At 42.8% G+C, this 18843-nt stretch overlaps 1 protein-coding gene across 1 annotated transcript in view; it reads right to left on the reverse strand.

Annotated features, from left to right (window-relative positions):
• iqck (IQ motif containing K) overlaps window positions 1-18843 on the reverse strand; it is a 65895-nt gene that overhangs the window by 37008 nt on the left and 10044 nt on the right. Inside the window, exon 3 of the mRNA XM_048609615.1 lies at window positions 8685-8782. Coding sequence (XP_048465572.1) covers window positions 8685-8782 — 98 coding nt within the window. The remainder of the gene's footprint in view (window positions 1-8684; window positions 8783-18843) is intronic.

The raw sequence follows: 18843 nt of genomic DNA on the forward strand, positions 1-18843 counted from the left end.
TCTGTTTTGGGGCCACTGCTGTTTGTCATTTTTATAAATGACCTGGATGAGGGCATAGAAGGACGGGTTAGTAAATTTGCGGATGACACCAAAGTCGGTGGAGTTGTGGATAGTGCGGAAGGATGTTGCAGGTTACAGAGGGACATAGATAAGCTGCAGAGCTGGGCTGAGAGGTGGCAAATGGAGTTTAATGCGGAAAAGTGTGAGGTGATTCACTTTGGAAGGAGTAACAAGAATACAGAGTACTGGGCTAATGGTAAGATTCTTGGTAGTGTGGATGAGCAGAAAGATCTCGGTGTCCATGTGCATAGATCACTGAAAGTTGCCACCCAGGTTGATAGCGTTGTTAAGAAGGCGTACAGTATGTTAGGTTTTATTGGTAGAGGGATTGAGTTTCGGAGCCATGAGGTCATGTTGCAGCTGTACAAAACTCTGGTGCGGCCGCACTTGGAGTATTGCGTACAGTTCTGGTCACCGCATCATAGGAAGGATGTGGAAGCATTGGAAAGGTGCAGAGGAGATTTACCAGGATGTTGCCTGGTATGGAGGGAAGGTCTTATGAGGAAAGGCTGAGGGTCTTGAGACTGTTTTCGCTAGAGAGAAGAAGGTTAAGAGGTGACTTGATAGAGACATACAAGATGATCAGAGGCTTAGATAAGGTGGACAGTGGGAGCCTTTTTCCTTGGATGGTGATGGCTAGCACGAGGGGACATAGCTTTAAATTGAGGGGTGATAGATATAGGACAGATGTCAGAGGTAGGTTCTTTACTCAGAGAGTAGTAAGGGCGTGGAATGCCCTGCCTGCAAAAATAGTAGACTCGCCCACTTTAAGGGCATTTAAATGGTCATTGGATAAACATATGGATGATAATGGAATAGTTTAGGTTAGATGGGCTTCAGATTGGTTTCACAGGTCGGCACGACATTGAGGGCCGAAGGGCCTGTACTGCGCTGTAATGTTCTATGTTCCATGTTCTATGTTGTAAGTTTGTTATATTGGCACTGTTATGCAAAATTCCGTTTGAAAGTTACAAATTACAATTATGAGTATACCACGAATAAACCTAGTGATTGTTGGAATTTTTATAAAGATCTTTGATATATGGAATTAATAAACTTAAATATTATAGGATATTGAGGTTTGTTTTGGCTATGTATAAATTTTGAGAGTTCTTAACACAGAATTTAAGTAGTGTATATATACAGAGTGCAATAAAATACATTGACAGTCAAAGGATTGGGATTGGTAGGACTGTGGTAACAGGACTGGAGCAGTAATCCAGGGGCCTAGACTCGTGCTCCAGAGACATGAGCTCAAATCCTGCCATGACAGCTGGTGGTGTTTAAATTCAACTAATTAATAACTCTGGAATAAAATGCTAATCTGATTAAAAATGCAATTATTGGCTTGTCATATTGACATACCCATTTTTAAAAATGTCTTTCAGGTTAGGAAATCTACTATCCTTATATTATCTAGCCTATCTGTTATCTCCTAATGTCTGCTGAAAAAGCATAGCAAGCCGCTCAGGTGTCCATGCTGCTACATTGCTAAAAAGCACTTTCAGAAGACAGCACATCAAGTTGTGGTATCTATTTTGGTTAAAACTTTCCAGAGTGTTTCTTCCATTAATCTGTTTGGAAGTTAATTCTTGAAATTTGTTCTAAATTGGTCTTTTACCAGTTTAAAATTTGTGCTCCTCAGTGCTGCTCTTGCAATTAAGTTGGAAGCAAATTTATGGAGTTATCTTTTCCAAGTACTTTACTATTTTTTAATCCTAGAATCACTTCAGATGTTATATTTGAGTTGAAAAGCCCATGTTTCTCCAGTCTCTTCTCAATCAGAACTCTTGGTGACACTGAATATAGAAAATTGCTGACGAAAATCTGTTCAACAGCAGGGGTATTGAGGTAAAACTGTGACAAAGCAATGCTGCGGAATTGGAATTAAGCAGTCCTAGTAATAGACAGGCTGGGAGATTTACAGCTCAGTTCCATTCCAGGTGGATCATGGAGGCTTTGCTTGACCTAGTTCAGCAAGATAAAGTGGAGGGGGAGTAGCATTAGAATCAGTGGCAAGTAGATGAAGTTTACAGGCTGTAAAAAATGCCACTTCCCTTCCAATGTTCAATGGTGATGAAGAAACATATAATGCAGAGTAATGATGACTAATAAGTGACTGATATATATTAGAACACAGAAAATAGAACAAAGAACTGTACAGCACAGTACAGGTCCTTCGGCCCACGATGTTGCGCCGAACTTTTACCCTAATCCTAAAGTCTATCTAACCTCCACCCCAACCTTATACTATCATCCATGTGCCTATCTGATAGCCACTTAAATGCCCCTAATGAGGCTGATTCCACTATCCTCTCTGGCAAAGCATTCCACGCCCCTACAACTCTCTTGAGTAAAGAACCTATCTCTGACGTCTCCCCTACATCTACCTCCACTCACTTTAAAACTATGCCCCCTCATAATAACTACTTCCACCCTAGGAAAAAGTCTCTGGCTGTCCACTCTATCTATACCTCTGATCATTTTGTACACCGCTATCAAGTCACCTCTCATCCTTCGTCGTTCTAAAGAGGAAACTCCTAGCTCTCTCAACCTGTCCTCGTAAGACCTTCCCTCTAGTCCAGGCAGCATCCTGGTAAATCTCTTCTGCACTTTTTCCAGCACTTCCACATCTTTCTTGTAATGAGGCAACCAGAACTGGACACAATACTCCAGATGTGGCCGAACCAGAGTTTTGTATAGCTGGAACATAACTTCACGGCTCTTGAGCTCAATCCCTCTATTAATGAAAGCTAACACACCATACGCCTTCTTAACAATTCTATCCACCTGGGTGGCTGCTTTCAGGGGACTGTGGACATGAACCCCGAGATCCCTCTGCTCCTCCACACTGCCAAGAATCTTTCTGTTAACCCTGTATTCTGCTTTCAAATTTGTCCTTCCAAAATGAATCAACAAATCCATGCTGACTATCACGAATCAAACTGTGCCTATCCAAGTGATTTCTGAAGAAGGGTCTAGGCCCGAAGCGTCAGCTTTCCTGCTCCTCTGATGCTGCTTGGCCTGCTGTGTTCATCCAGCTCTACACCTTGTTATCTCAGATTCTCCAGCATCTGCAGTTCCTACTATCTCTCCACCTCATACTTTTCAGGGTTAAACTCCATCTGCCACTCCTCAGCCCAGCTCTGCATCCTATCAATGTCCCTTTGTAACCTAGAACAGCCCTCTGCACTATCCACAACTCGACCACCTTTGTATCATTCGTGAACTTACTAATCCACCCTTCCACTCCTTCATCCAAATCATTTACAAAAATCACAAACAGAAGAGGACCCAGAACAGATCCTTGTGGTACACCACTTGTAACTGAGCACCATGTTGAATATTTTCCGTCCACTACCACCCTTTGTTTTCTAAGGGTCAGCCAATTCTGAATCCAATCTGCCACATTTCCCCTTATCCCATGCCTCCTTACCTTCTGCATGAGCTCACCATGGGGAACCTTATCAAATGCCTTACTTAAATCCATGTATACCACATCCATTGCTCCACCTTCATCCACGTGTTTGGTCACCTCTTCAAAGAATTCAATAAGGTTTGTGAAGCATGATCTACCCCTCACAAATCCATGCTGACAATCACAAATCAAACTGTGCCTGTCCAAGTGATTATAAATCCTATCTCTTAGAGCCCTTTCCAATAATTTGCCCACCACTGAAGTAAGGCTAACTGGCCTGTATTTTCCAGGGTTATCCCTATTCCCTTTTTTGAACAAGGGAATGACGTTTGCCTCTTTCCAATCTTCCGGCACTATACCCGTGGACAGTGAGGACGAAAAGATCATCGCCAAAGGCCCTGCGATCTCTTCTCTCACTTCCCATAGAATCCTTGGATAAATCCCATCAGGCCCGGGGGGCTTATCTCTCTTCAAGTTCCTCAAAATTCCTAGTACATCTTCCTTACTAACATCCACATCCTCTAGCCTACCAGCCTGTTTCACACTGTCCTCCCCTACAACTAGGTCCCTCATAGTTGTGAATACCGAAGAAAAGTATTCATTAAGGACCTCTCCTATCTCCTTAGGCTCTGTGCACAAATTCCCTTTACAATCCTTGATCAGCCCTACACTTTCTATGGTCATTCTCTTATTCCTCATGTACGTGTAAAAAGCCTTGGGGTTTTCTTTGATCCTATCTGCCAAGGTTTTCTCATGCCCCCTTATAGCTCTCCTAAGCCCTTTCTTCAACTCCTTCCTGGATAACTTGTAACCTGCCAGAGCCTTTTCAGTTCCTTGTTTCCTAAACCTTACATAAGCATCCTTCTTCCTCTTAACCAGTTGTTCAACCTCTCTTAAGAACCAAGGCTCCCTCACTTGACCGCATCTTCCCTGCCTGCTAGGGACAAACATATCGAGCACACGCAGAATGCATTCCTTAAACAATCTCCACATTTCAATAGTGCTCTTCCCTGACAGCATCCGTTCCCATTTTATGTTACCCAGTTCTTGCCTAACAGAATTGTAATTACACTTTCCCAATTCTAAACCTTACTCTGCTGTATGTATCAATCCTTTTCCATGACTATTGTAAAAGTAACAGCCGCCAAAATGCTCTCCTACCAACAGGTCTAACACTTGGCCCGGTTCATTGCCAAGCACCAAATCCAAAGTGGCCTCTCCTCATGTTGGTCTAGTGACATACTGTGTCAGGAATCTTTCCTGAACGCACTGGACAAAATCCGCTCCATCTAAACTATTACAACTAAAAAGTTTCCAATCAATATTTGGAAAGTTGAAGTCACCCATCATTACAACCCTGTGACTTCTGCACCTTTTAGAAATTATGCTTTTTTTGAATAATTGACATTCAGCCCTTGGCTTTAATCAAAATATTTTTTAATCCCAAACATGAGAGTTTCATTTGACTTTTGACTTAATTCGAAAAGAATGTCAAGAAAGATGCCAATTCACAGTCATCTGTTATTTGGTCAACAATACAAGTTAAAATTACACACATGTTGAGAAAAAAAACCAACAAAAGGGACTGAATAAGAATCCACGAGGTGGAAACTTTTTGGCTCATTTGGGAAAACAAATGGCAATGAAATAACGGTACAGGAAAAACAGGAAATATCTGCACAATGTGCATTGTTGCTTTCAGATGTCTTATTTAGATTACAGTGAAATGGAAACAGTTGCATAAGCACTCGAAGTTTAGAAATATGACATAACTGCTAGATATACTATGTAATTTTTAAAGACAATGGTCAATGGGTATGAATTTGAAAAATTGCAACTTTTGTCGGTTAGTCATTGTAAAATTTGATTCCATTGGAATTTGTACAGATTAACAATTAGATAGTTATCCTTGATACAAAGATTATTGGAAATGCTAATTTCAAGTCATTCAATGATGAGTGATAAATTATGCATCCAGACTGCCCATCATTCTGATTGACTTGTTAATTTTCACTAGTTCTAATTTGGGCCATTGGTGGAATCTGAATAGACGTGGTTGAAAACTTCATGCATTGAAAGCCAGTACCACCTAATCTATTTAATTTGTCCTAAATTGTATTTCTTATTGTTAGGAATTGAGAATGATAATTGAAGCAACAATAGCTTTGGAAAATTAACAAATTGTAATAGAAAGCTGGGAGGTTAGTTGCTGACCCAAATTTGCTAGGCCATCAGTAAGGAATAATCATAGTGACAAAAATGAACAAGGTTTATTGACAACAACCATAAGACATAGGAACAGGAGAAGGCCATTCAGCCTATTGAGTCTGCTTTGCCAATCAATGAGATCACAGCTGATCTGATAATCCTCAACTCCACACTCCTGCTTTTTCGCCAAAGCCATTGATTCCCTTCCTGCCTAAAAATTTGACTATCTCAGCCTTGAACATACTTAAATGACACAGCCTCGATAGACCTCCATATCACATCATCCCTACAGCATGGAAACAGGCCAATTGGTCCAACAAGTCCACAACAACCCTCCAAAGAGCATCCCACCCAGACTCACCCACCTACCCTATCCCTGTATTTTCCATGGCTAATCCACCTAACTTACACATCCCTGGACACCATGGGCAAATTAGCACAGCCAATACTGCTAACCACTCAGCCATCATGCCACTCCATAGTAAAGAATTCTGAAAATTCACTACACTTGGGAAAAGAAATTCCTCCTAATCTCTGTTTTAAAAGGGCAACCCCTTATTCTGAGATTATACCCCTGGTCATAGACTCTCTCACAAGGAGAAACAACCTTTCTGTATCTAACCTGTTCAAGTCCCCGAAGTGTCTTGTATGTTTCAATAAGGTCACCTTTCAATCTAAATGCCAATGAGTACAGGCCTAACCTACTCAACTTCTTCTCAAGAAACAGTCCCTCGATACTCAGGATCAGCCCAGTGTACCTTTTCTGGACTGCCTCCAATCCAATCAATCAATGAATCAAAGTAGAAACAGAGAAGCAGAGAGCTAGAATATAAGCCTATAAATGTAAACTGATGTTAGTATCTGAAAATTAAGGGATGACATTGCAATGTTTTTCTTTTTATTCTTTTATGAAATTTGGGTCTTGCTGGCTAGGCCAGCATTTATTGCCCCTACCCAGTTTTCCTTGAAATGAGTGGCTTGCAAGGCCTTTTCAGACAACACTACTATGGGTCTGGACAAATGGAGACAACAGCAGGTGAGGATGGTAAGTAACAAAAACAGAAATTGCTGGAAAATCTCAGCAGTCTGGCAGCTGCTGTGGAGAGAAATCAGGGTAAATGTTTTGGGTCCAGTGACCCTTCCTCAGGACTGGGCAAGAGGTAGAAGCGAGCTGTGTGGGGTTGGGAGACTATGAGTTTGAAGCCAATGGGGGGGAATCACCAGATGAAGTGAGGTTTGTTAGAATGGTAAGTTATCTTTCCTTAAGAACATTAGGGGACAAGATCATTTTTACAACAATCGATCATAGTTTCATGGTCACCATCGCTGGGACTAGCTTTTATTTTATATTCCAGATTTAACAATTTGAATTTGAATTCCACCTGCTGCCATGAACCCACAGCATATGCCTGGGACTCTGATTTACTGGTTTAGTAATGTTAACACTGCACCAACTCTTCCCTAATGTCCCACATTAACAAGTTTCAAAGGAAGATAAAATTGAAACAAGTGTTAGCCATAAGTAATGGCAAGCAAGGAGAGCCTGACTTGCTATGCCACGGTTAGAATTTTGAGCAGAAATTCAGTAAGTGTTGATTTCTTTTACCAAGAGATGTTAAGTATTGGCAAAATACTTGCGGAAAATGACTTGCATTGCTCACACACATCTGAGTCGTTAAGTACAATGTTAGAAATGTACCAAAAAGATTGATGATGGCAGAGCAGTAGACGTTGTTTATTTGGATTTTAGTAAAGCCTTTGACAAGGTTCTGCATGGTAGACTAAACAGTAAAGTTAGGTCACATGGGATTCAGGGTGAGCTTGCCAATTGGATACATAATTGGCTTAACAGCAGGAAACAGAAGAGTAATGGTGGAGGGTTGCTTTTCGCACTGGAGGCCTGTCACCAGCGGTGTTCCATAGGGACCCGTTCTGGGTCCTCTTTTGTCATTTATATAAATGGTGGCATAGTAGACAGTGAAGAAGGTTTTCTAAGATTACAAAGGGATCTTGATCAAATGGGTCAATGGGTTGAAAAATGGCAGATGGAGTTCAATCTGGATAAATGTGAGGTATTGTATTTTGATACAACAAACAAGGGCAGGGCTCTATACAATTAATGATAGGACCTTGGGTAGTGTTGTAGAACAGAGGGACCTAGGGGTGCAGGTACGTAATTCTTTGAAGTTTACAACACATATAGACAGTGCGGTTAAAAAAGCATTTGGCATGCTTGCCTTCATTACTCAGTCCTTTGAGTATAGGAGTTCGAAAATCATGTTGAGGTTGGACAGGACATTGGTAAGGCCTCTTCTGGTATACTGAGTCCAGTTCTGGTTGCCTAGTTATAGGAAGGATATTATCAAGCTAGAGAGGGTTCAGAAGAGATTTACCAGGATGTTGCCGAGTGTGGAAGGTTTGAGCTATAAAGAAAGGCTAGATAGTCTGGAACTTTTTTTACTGGAGTGTGGGAGGTTGACAGACGACCTGATAGAAGTTTATAAAATAATGACAGGTAAAGATAGAGTTAATGGTAGTTGTATTTTCCCTAGGATGGTGGATTTGACGACTAGAGATCACATCTAAGGTGAGAGGAGAGAGATATAAAAAAGACATAGGAGGCAAATTTTTTACACAGAGTGTGGTTCGCGAGTGGAATGAATTTCCTGAGGAAGTGGTGGATGTGGGTACAATTACAATGTTTAAAAGATATTTGGACAGATATATGAATAGGAAAGGTTTGGAGGGATATGGGCCAGGAGCAGGCAGATGGGACTAGTTTAGTTTGGGATTATGTTTGGCATGGACTGGTTGGATTGAAGGGTCTGTTTCGATGCTGTATGATTCTATGACTCTCTGACACATCATTGACCCTGTGTGGTGGAACTGAGAAAATATATGAAAACAAAATGAGAAAGATACAATTATAATATCAACTAAAATATTGATCTTAAAAATGAAATTGCCTGAAAATATTAAATTGATAAATGATACTGACCTCAAAACATTTCTGAATTTTAGCTTCTTTAAGTGCTTCATACAGGCCTGGGAGAAGTACAGGAAATACGTAGTGTTCCAAATAGTGTCTTGGAGTAGCTTCACAAATTGAGTGGAAAGAAAACAAAAATCACAAGGAGGTATCTGATATTAGAATTGTCTAATAGATTGTATTCTTTAAAGGGCAGCTAAACGTAGACTGCAGCACTTTAAATGAAAGGATCACAGAAGACGTACACTGGCTTTAGGCATTATAAAAATCACAACATCATTGGAACTAATCAAAGCAAACTAATTTCTCTTACTGGGTAAAATCTACAATCAGTCCAATTTTAAACACGTTTGAGGGTGCAGGTTGGGAGGAGGAGAAACCACAAAGTCCTTTTCCTGCATCATAATCCTAGAAATGCCAGAAATTTTGAAAAACATGAGGATAGATAAGTCCCCTGGACCAGCCGGCATTTAGCCAAGGTTTTTACGGGAAACGAGGGAAGAGACTGCTGCACTTTGGCAATGATCTTTGCGTCCTCACTGTCCACTGGAGTAGTACCAGATGGTTGGAGGGTGGCAAATGTAATTCCCTTGTTCAAGAAAGGGAATAGGGATAATCCTGGGAATTACAGACCAGTCAGTCTTACTTCTGTGGTGGGCAAATTATTGGAGAGGATTCTGAGAGATAGTATTTATGATTATTTGGGAAAGCACAGTTTGATTAGAAATAGTCAGCATGGCTTTGTGAGGGATAGGTCACGCCTCACAAGTCTTATTGAATTCTTTGAGGATATGACAAAACACATTGATGAAGGTAGAGCAGTGGATGTGGTGTATATGGATTTTAACAAGACATTTGATAAGGTTCCCCATGGTAGGCTCATTCAGAAAGTAAGGAGGCATGGGATTCAGGGAAATGGAAATTTGGCTTTCTGGATACAGAATTGGCTGTCCAATAGAAGACAGAGGGCGGTAGTAGATGGAAAGTATTCAGCCTGGAGCTCGGTGACCAGTGGTGTTTCGCAGGGATCTGTTCTGGGACCTCTGCTCTTTGTGATCTTTATAAATGACTTGGATGAGGAAGTGGAAGGGTGGGTTAGTAGGTTTGCCGATGACACAAAGGTTGGTGGAGTTGTGGATAGTGTGGAGGGCTGTTGTAGGTTGCAACAGGACATTGACAGGATGCAGAGTTGGGCAAAGAAGTGGCAGATGGAATTCAACCCAGAAAAGTGTGAAGTGATTCATTTTGGAAGGTTGAATTTGAATGCAGAATACAGGGTTAATGGCAGGATTCTTGGCAGTGTGGAGGAACAGAGGGATCTTGGGGTCCAGGGCAATAGATCCCTCAAAATTGCCACCCAAGCTGACAGGGTTGTAAAGAAAGCATATGGTGTGTTGGCTTTCATTGGCAGGGGAATTGAGTTTAAGAGCCGTGAGGTTATGCTGCAGCTCTATAAAACCCTGGTTAGACCACACTTGGAATATTGTGCCCATTTCTCGTCACCTCATTATAGGAAAGATGTGGAAGTTTTAGAGAGGGTGCAGAGGAGATTTACCAGGATGCTGCCTGGACTGGAGGGCAGGACTTATGGGGAAAGGTTGAGGGAGCTAAGGCTTTTTTCACTGGAGCGAAGAAGGATGAGAAGTGACTTGATAGAGATGTACATGATGATGAGAGGCATAGATAGAGTGGATAGTCAGAGACTTTTTCCCAGGGCGGAAATGACTATTACAAGGGGGCATAATTTTAAGGTGCTTGGAGGAAGGTAAAGGGGAGATGTCAGAGGTAGGTTCTTCACACAGAGAGTGGTGGGCGTGTGCAATGCGCTGCCGGCAGTGGTAGTGGAGTCAGATACATTCGGGACACTTAAGCGACTCTTGGATAGGCACATGGATGATAGTAAAATGTAGGGTATGCAAGGTAGTTTGATCTTACAGTAAGATAATAGGTCGGCGCAACATCATGGGCTGAAGGGCCTGTAATGTGCTATACTGTTCTATGTTTCTATGTTCTAATCCCATAACTGTTGCGAGAACATGGTCATGAGTGAACTTTAGATGATGAGGTTGGTTCTATAATGGTGTCCTCAAAGAAAGTGCTCTCACTCACTGTCAGGCTTTTCCACCAGACTCCACAGATGATGTATTTGAGATGTCCGGTATCGCAGCATTTGTCACTGTCACAAGGAAGGGAAATAACTAGGATATATGAAACAGCAAATGCCTACTAGTTTTGGATTTATGATAGCATTCCTCACTTACAGTGTTACAAAATAGTTTATTGTACTTTAGTTTGTATGTTGTACCATAGTCAGCATAGGAAGGCTTGTGCTGTGAAAGCATGGAAGGTAAAAGTAGGGTTAGGTGGTAACATTCTCAACCCTGACCCTGAAGTTTATGGATTCAATGTTCACTTTTAGGGATTGAGCATGTAAACTGGGCTGACATTTCAACGGAGTACTCAGAGAACAATGTGTTGTTTAAAGATGCCTTAAACATAACCATGTTCTATCTGCCTGCGCAGATGGAGGCAAAAAAATCCCATTACAACACCAAATGAGAGTGGCCATTCAAAGAACGAAGAGCGAAGAACGAAGAGCATTACAGCACAGGAACAGGGCCCTCAGCCCATGTCTGTGCCAACATATGATGCCTTTCTAAACTAAAAAGCTTTTGTTTCTACATGGTCCATATCCCTCTATTCCCTGTCTATTCATATACCTTCAAGGTGCCTTTTAAACATTGCTGTTATATCTGCCTCCACCGCCTCTCTGGACTCAGCATCCACCATGTCCTTCTCCTTTGTGAATACTGAAGCAAAGTATTCATTAAGGACTTCACCCACTTCCTTCAGTTCCAGGCATAAATTCTCTCCTTTGTCCTTGAGTTTGGGCTTACTCTTTCCTTAGCTACCCTCTTGCTCCTTATATATGTAGAAATCATTTTAGGATTTTTCCTTAATCCTGTTTGCCAAACACATCTCCTGGTCTCTTTTTGCCCTCCTGATTACTTGTTTAAGTTTTTTCTCGCCATCTTCCTATTCTTTGAGGGTCTGTCTGTCTTCAATTTCCTGAATCTTACGCATATCTCTCTTTTCATTTTGACCAAACTCTCAATTTCTCTTATTATCTAAGGTCCTGGATCTTGCCATTCTTGTTTTCACAGAAACCTGCTGGTCCTGAACTCTATTCAACTAAAAGATTCCCATATGACAGATGGGAATTTACCCTCAAACAGCTGCCGCCTCTCTACATTCTCCCAGTTCCTGTGGGAGTGAGCCTTGCCCCAATTTATTACTTTCACCTGAGGACTACTCTTATCACTGATTTGAGGAACTATGCTGAGTGACATAACCGTAATTAAAACTTCAGAAGTTATTAAAACAAAGAACTGCGGATGCGAGGTATCTGAAACAAAAGCAGAAATTGCTGGAGAAACTCAGCAGGTCTGGCAGCATCTGTGAACATAAAACATAGAATAGTACAGCACAGTAAAGGTCCTTCAGCCCATGATGTTGTGCCAAACTTTTACCCTAAACCTAGGGTCTATGTAACCTCCACCGCTACCTTATACTGTCATCCATATGCCTATCTAATAGCCACTTAAATGCCCCTAATGAGGCCGACTCCACTACCCTCTCTGGCAATGCATTCCACGCCCCTACCACTCTCTGAGTAAAGAACCTACCTCTGACGTTTCCCCGATATCTGCCTCCTTTCACTTTAAAACTATGTCCCCTCGTAAAAGCTACCTCCACCCTAGGAAAAAGTCTCTGGCTGTCCACTCTATCTATACCGCTGATCATTTTGTACACCTCTATCAAGTCACCTCTCATCCTTCGTCGTTCTAAAGAGAAAAGCCCCAGCTCTCTCAACCTTTCCTTGTAAGACCTTCCCTCCATTCCAGGCAATATCCTGGTAAATCTCCTCTGCACCTTTTCCAATGCTTCCACACCTTTCCTGTAATGAGGCGACCAGAACTGGACACAATACTCCAGATGTGGCCGAACCAGGCTTTTGGATAGCTGGAGCATAACTTCACAGCTCTTGAACTCAATCCCCCTATTAATGAAAGCTAACACACCATACGCCTTCTTAACAACTCTATCCACCTGGGTAGCAGCTCTCAGGGAACTGTGAACATGAACTCCAAGATCCCTCTGCTCCTCCACACTGCCAAGAATCTTTCCGTTAACCCTGTATTCTGCTTTCAAGTTAGTCCTTCCAAAATGAATCACCTCACACTTTTCAGGGTTAAACTCCATCTGCCAATTCTCAGCCCAGCTCTGCAGTCTATCATTGTTCCTTTGTAACCTAGAACAGCCCTCTGCACTGTCCACAACGTAACCCACCTTCGTATCGTCCGCGAACTTACTAATGCGCCCTTCCACTCCTTCATCCAAATCATTTACAAAAATCACAAATAGAAGAGGACCCAGAATAGATCCTTGTGGTACACCACTCATAACTGAGCACCATGTTGAATATTTTCCGTCCACTACCACCCTTTGTTTTCTAAGGGTCAGCCAATTCTGAATCCAATCTGCCACATTTCCCCCTATCCCATGAAAACAAGGTGCAGGGCTGGATGAACACAGCAGGCCAAGCAGCATCATAGGAGCAGACAGGCTGACGTTTCGGGCCTAGACCCTTCATCAGAAAAGGGGGAGGGGAAGGGGGTTCTGAAATAAATAGGGAGAGAGTGGGAGGCGGATAGAAGAGGGATAGAGGAGAGGATAGGTGGAGAGGAAACAAACAGGTCGAAGAGGCGGGGATGGAGCCAGTAAAGGTGAGTGTAGGTAGGGAGTTAGGAAGGGGATAGGTCAGTCCAGGGAGGACGGACAGGTCACGGGGGCGGGATGAGGTTGGTCGGTAGGAGATGGAGGTGCGGCTTGAGGTGGGAGGAGGGGATAGGTGGGAGGAAGAACAGGTTAGGGAGGCAGGGACGAGCTGGACTGGTTTTGGGATGCGGTAGGGGGAGGGGAGATTTTGAAACTTGTGAAATCCACATTGATACCATTGGGCTGCAGGGTTCCCAAGCGGAATATGAGTTGCTGTTCCTGCAACCTTCGGGTGGCATCGTTGTGGCACTGCAGGAGGCCCAGGATGGACATGTCGTCTGAGGAATGGGAGGGGGAGTTGAAATGGTTCGTGACTGGGAGGTGCAGTTGTTTATTGCGAACCGAGCGTAGGTGTTCTGCAAAGCGCTCCCCGAGTCTCCGCTTGGTTTCCCCGATGTAGAGAAAGCCACACCGGGTACAGCGGATGCAGTATACCACATTGGCAGATGTGCAGGTGAACATCTGCTTGATGTGGAACGTCTTCTTGGGGCCTGGGATGGGGGTGAGGGAGGAGGTATGGGGGCAGGTGTAGCACTTCCTGCGGTTGCAGGGAAAAGTGCCGGGTGTGGTGGAGCTGGAGGGGAGTGTGGAGCAGACAAGGGAGTCACGGAGAGAGTTGTCCTTCCGGAAAGCAGATAAGGGTGGGGAGGGAAAGATGTCTTTGGTGGTGGGGTCGGATTGCAGATGGCGGAAGTGTCGGAGGATGATGCGTTGGATCCGGAGGTTGGTGGTTAGGGTTCCCATGCCTCCTTACCTTCTGCATGAGCCTACCATGGGAACCTTATCAAACGCCTTACTTAAATCCATGTATACCACATCCACTGCTCCACCTTCATCCACGTGTTTGGTCACCTCTTCAAAGAATTCAATAAGGCTTGTGAGGCATGATCTACCTCTCACAAATCCATGCTGACTATCACGAATCAAACTGTGCCTTTCCAAGTGATCATAAATCCTGTCTCTCAGAGCCCTTTCCAATAATTTGCCCACCACTGAAGTAAGACTAACTGGCCTGTAATTTCCGGTGTTATCCCTGTTCCCTTTTTTGAACAAGGGAATGACGTTTGCCTCTTTCCAATCTTCCGGCACTATACCCGTGGACAGTGAGGACGAAAAGATCATTGCCAAAGGCCCTGCGATCTCGTCCCTCGCTTCCCATAGAATCCTTGGATAAATCCCATCAGGCCCGGGGTACTTATCTATCTTCAACTTCCTCAGAATTCGTAGCACATCTCTTTACTTACATCAATCTCCTCTAGCCTACCTGCCTGTTTCACAACGCCCTCCTCTACAACTAGGTCCCTCTCAGTTGTGAATACTGAAGAAAAGTATTCATTAAGGACCTCTCCTATCTCTTTAGGCTCTGTGCACAAATTCCCTTTACAATCCTTGATCGGCCCTACCCTTTCTCTGGTCATTCTCTTGTTCTGCACATACGCGTAAAAGCCTTGGAGTTTTCCTTGATCCTATCCGCCAAGGTTTTCTCATGTCCCCTTATAGCTCTCCTGAGCCCTTTCTTCAGCTCCTTCCTGGCTAACTTGTATCCCTCTAGAGCCTTTTCCGTTCCTCTTTTCCTAAACCTTACATAAGCCTCCTTCTTCCTCTTAACCAGTTGTTCGACCTCTCTTGAGAACTATGGCTCCCTCACTCGACCGCATCTTCTCTGCCTGCAAGGGACAAATATATCGAGCACACGCAGTATGCATTCCTTAAACAATCTCCACATTTCTGTGGTGCTCTTCCCTGACAGCATCTGTTCCCAATTTATGTTACCCAGTTCTTGCCTAACTGAATTGTAATTACCTTTCCCCCAACTGTAAACTTCACCCTGCCGTACGTACCTCTCCTTATCCATGACTATCGTGAAAGAAACAGACTTATGATCGCTACCACCAAAATGCTCTCCTACCAACAGGTCTAACACTTGGCCCGGTTCGTTGCCAAGCACCAAATCCAAAGTGGCCTCTCCTCGTGTTGGTCTGTCTGCATACTGTGTCAGGAATCCTTCCTGAACGCACTGGACAAAATCTGCTCCATCTAAACTATTACAAGTAAAAAGTTTCCAATCAATATTTGGAAAGTTGAAGTCACCCATGAAGCATCTCATAGTTCTGAAGAAGGGTCACTGAACCTGAACGTTAACTCTGCTTTTTCGCTACAGGCACTGCCAGATGTGCTGAGTTTCTTAGCAATTTCTGTTTTTTCTTCAGAAGTAATTATTTGGTTGGGAAATGCTCTGAAATGTCCTAATAATGTAAAAGAAGGTACAAATGAAAATGGGATAAATCAAATTTATAATGCATTTTTGCATGCCAGCCAATTTTCTTTTTCATTGTGTCAATCTGCTTTGCATCAATGCCAAAGATCAGCCTTCCACATGCTTGTACATTATTTCCACTTGGTTTACCTTCCAGCTGCTTCCCAGCATTCAGTTGAATGATAATGACCACCTCCATTTGAGTAGCTAATTTAAGACATACTCCATTTTAGGTGCACATTCAGTAGTTTACAGGCTATTTATCCAGCACTGCCTGTCCCTGATCCCTACTAATATCCTGGTATTCCCCATCACACCTGAAGGCAATGGTTTAAAATGAAGTACAGTACAGGGGCAAAACAGTTCCTAAGTGCTTTAACAGATATGTGAAGATTATATGCCTAGATTATTACACTGCATTATGAGAGAAACAGTCACCTGGCAAGTTCCAAAGACTCACTATTCCCTCAGAGAAAAGAAGATTCCTCTCTCCACCTTCACTGAAAGACCCTTTTCTTTTAAACAGAGTCCCCCAATTTAGGTCTCCCCAACAAAGTGAAATATCCTTTTGTCACTCTTTCTGTCACAATCTTTGGCTCCCATTTTTGTTCCTGAGTCAGGTGTACACATTTAGCAAGACATCATTGTTCTGCAAACTCACCTTAAAAAATGACCATTTTCACTCCTCTTTCAGTTCGTGGCATGGGTTTGGGCTAGATTGGATAGAAACTCTGGAAGAAATGTGGTGGCTACTGGATTCTAAGAAAGCTTGTCTCCAAAAATTAACACTTTAAAAAATACAATATTCCTCCAGCCTCCTCCTTCCCCAACTCTCCCTCATCATCATTATCTATGACAACTTATGCCACCCCAGGCCCCCTACACATCCTCATAGCCCCTCTTACCCCCATGCCAACTCAGTGCCTTCTTAAACCCATTACCCTTTCCCTTTTCACTTACTATGCCAACACACCTCATATCCACAATTACCTATCCAAACACAAAAATGAATGTGTACCAATCCAAAAATAAGGTTCTATTACTTAAAGTTCTACTTTGCAGACTACACATTATTGAGATCAGCACACCGGAAGGCAGTGGCGCAATGGTAATGTTATTGGATAAGTATTGCAAAATCCCTGACAGATGCTCTGGAATTGGAATTCCTGGATTGGAATTGCAACACGGCAGATGGTGAAATTGAATTCAATAACAATCTGAAATTAAGAGCTGGCCTAATGGCACCATGTAGCCACAGTCAATTTTGTAAAAACACATCTAAATTTACAGAAGGAGATCTGCCCTTCTTCCCTGGTCTGGCTTACTTATGACTCCAGACTTATAGCAATTTGGTTGATATTTAACTGGCCTCTGAAATGGCCCTGACAAGCCATTTAATTCAAGCGGTAATTTAGGATGCGCAATATATAGTGACTCAGCCAGCAATGCCTACATTCCTTGAATAAATAAAAAGAACCCTCAATTCATAAAATCAAAATTTGACAGGTCTTCGACATATTTGACATTTCTTGACAGGTTTGACACTTTCTTGATCGGTCTTGACAGTTCTTTACAGATTTTAAAGTATGGTACAGGCCTGACAATTCCTAAGAGGTTTATGCACCTTTTACAGACAATCTTCTGTACAGCTAATAATTGCAGTGTACCTGATACCCCACCAAAGAATGCTTAACTCCATCGCTGTCCTGCCTACGACTCCATACACTGGAGTGCCTCAGTTCTCTAAAGGGGTACCTCGGCTACCCAAAACAAATTCACCAAGAATAGACATGGCGTAATCTACACACACTGAGTTCGAGACATCATGAATTCCAGAATCTGATTTGAATGGATGCAGCAAATTATTTAAATGGGCAGTTGTCTCCTAAAACTGCGCATGCATGAGGCACAGCCTGCACTCCCCTATCCTCTCTCCTATTCCACCTGGCAATAACAGGAAATGTTGGGTTCGAGATGGGACTTAGGATTTCAAATGTCTTTCACTGACTGTCCATAGTGGTGAAAATCTCCACACGTTACAGGAGCAGATATATAGTCAGATACTCGAAAAGTGTGAAAAAAGCAGGTAGTTGTGGTGGGTGACTTCAACTTTCCTATTATTGACTGGGACTCCCTTTACAGCCAGGGGCTCAGATGGACAGCAATTTGTTAGATGTGACCAGGAGGGCTTTTTGAGCCAGTATGTTGACAATCCAATCAGACAGGAGGCCATACTCGACTTGGTATTAAGGAAAGAGCCAGGACAGGTGATCAATGTTTCAGTAGGAGAGCATTTTGGGCTTAGTGACCATAACTCCATAAGATTTCGAGTAGTCACGGACAAGGACAAGAGTGGCCCTCGGGTGAGGGTACGTACTTGGGCAAGGGCCAATTACATCCAAATTAGACAGGAACTGGGGAATGTGGACTGGGAGCAGTTAGTTGAGGGTAAATCTATGTCTGGCATGTGGGAGGCTTTTAAAGACCAGTTGATTAAAATTCAGGACATGCATGTCCCTGCAAAACTGAAGGATAGGAATTACAGGATTCAGGAACTATGGATGACAAGGGAAACTGTAAGCTTAATAAAAGGAAAAAGGAAGCATATGACAGGTCTAGACAGCTACAAACTTACAAAACCCTTGAGGATATAGAGAAATTAGGAAGGAAGTTAAACGCAGAATTACGGGCCATGAAATGTCTTCAGCAAACAGTGTCAAGGAGAATCCCAAGACTTTTTATGCATATATGAGAAGAAAGAGGGTAGCAAGGGATGAAGTAGGCCCCCTCAAGGAAAAAGGAGGGAAGTTCTGTGTGGAGCCACAGGAAGTGGGAGAGATCCTTAATAAGTACTTTGCATCGATATTCACCGAGGAGAAGGACTTGAATGATGTTGAGGTCAGGGATGAGTCTGTGAATACTCCAAAGAATGTCAATATATTGAAGGTGAAAATTTTGGATTTCCTAAATTGCATTAAAGTAGACAAGTCCCTGGGGCCAAATGGGATCAATCCAGGGTTATTGCAAGAGGCAAGGGAAGAAATAGCTGGGACATTAGCAGATATCTCACAT

This window comes from Rhincodon typus, chromosome 21 (assembly GCF_021869965.1).
Source record: "Rhincodon typus isolate 14 chromosome 21, sRhiTyp1.1, whole genome shotgun sequence".
NCBI lineage: Eukaryota > Metazoa > Chordata > Chondrichthyes > Orectolobiformes > Rhincodontidae > Rhincodon > Rhincodon typus.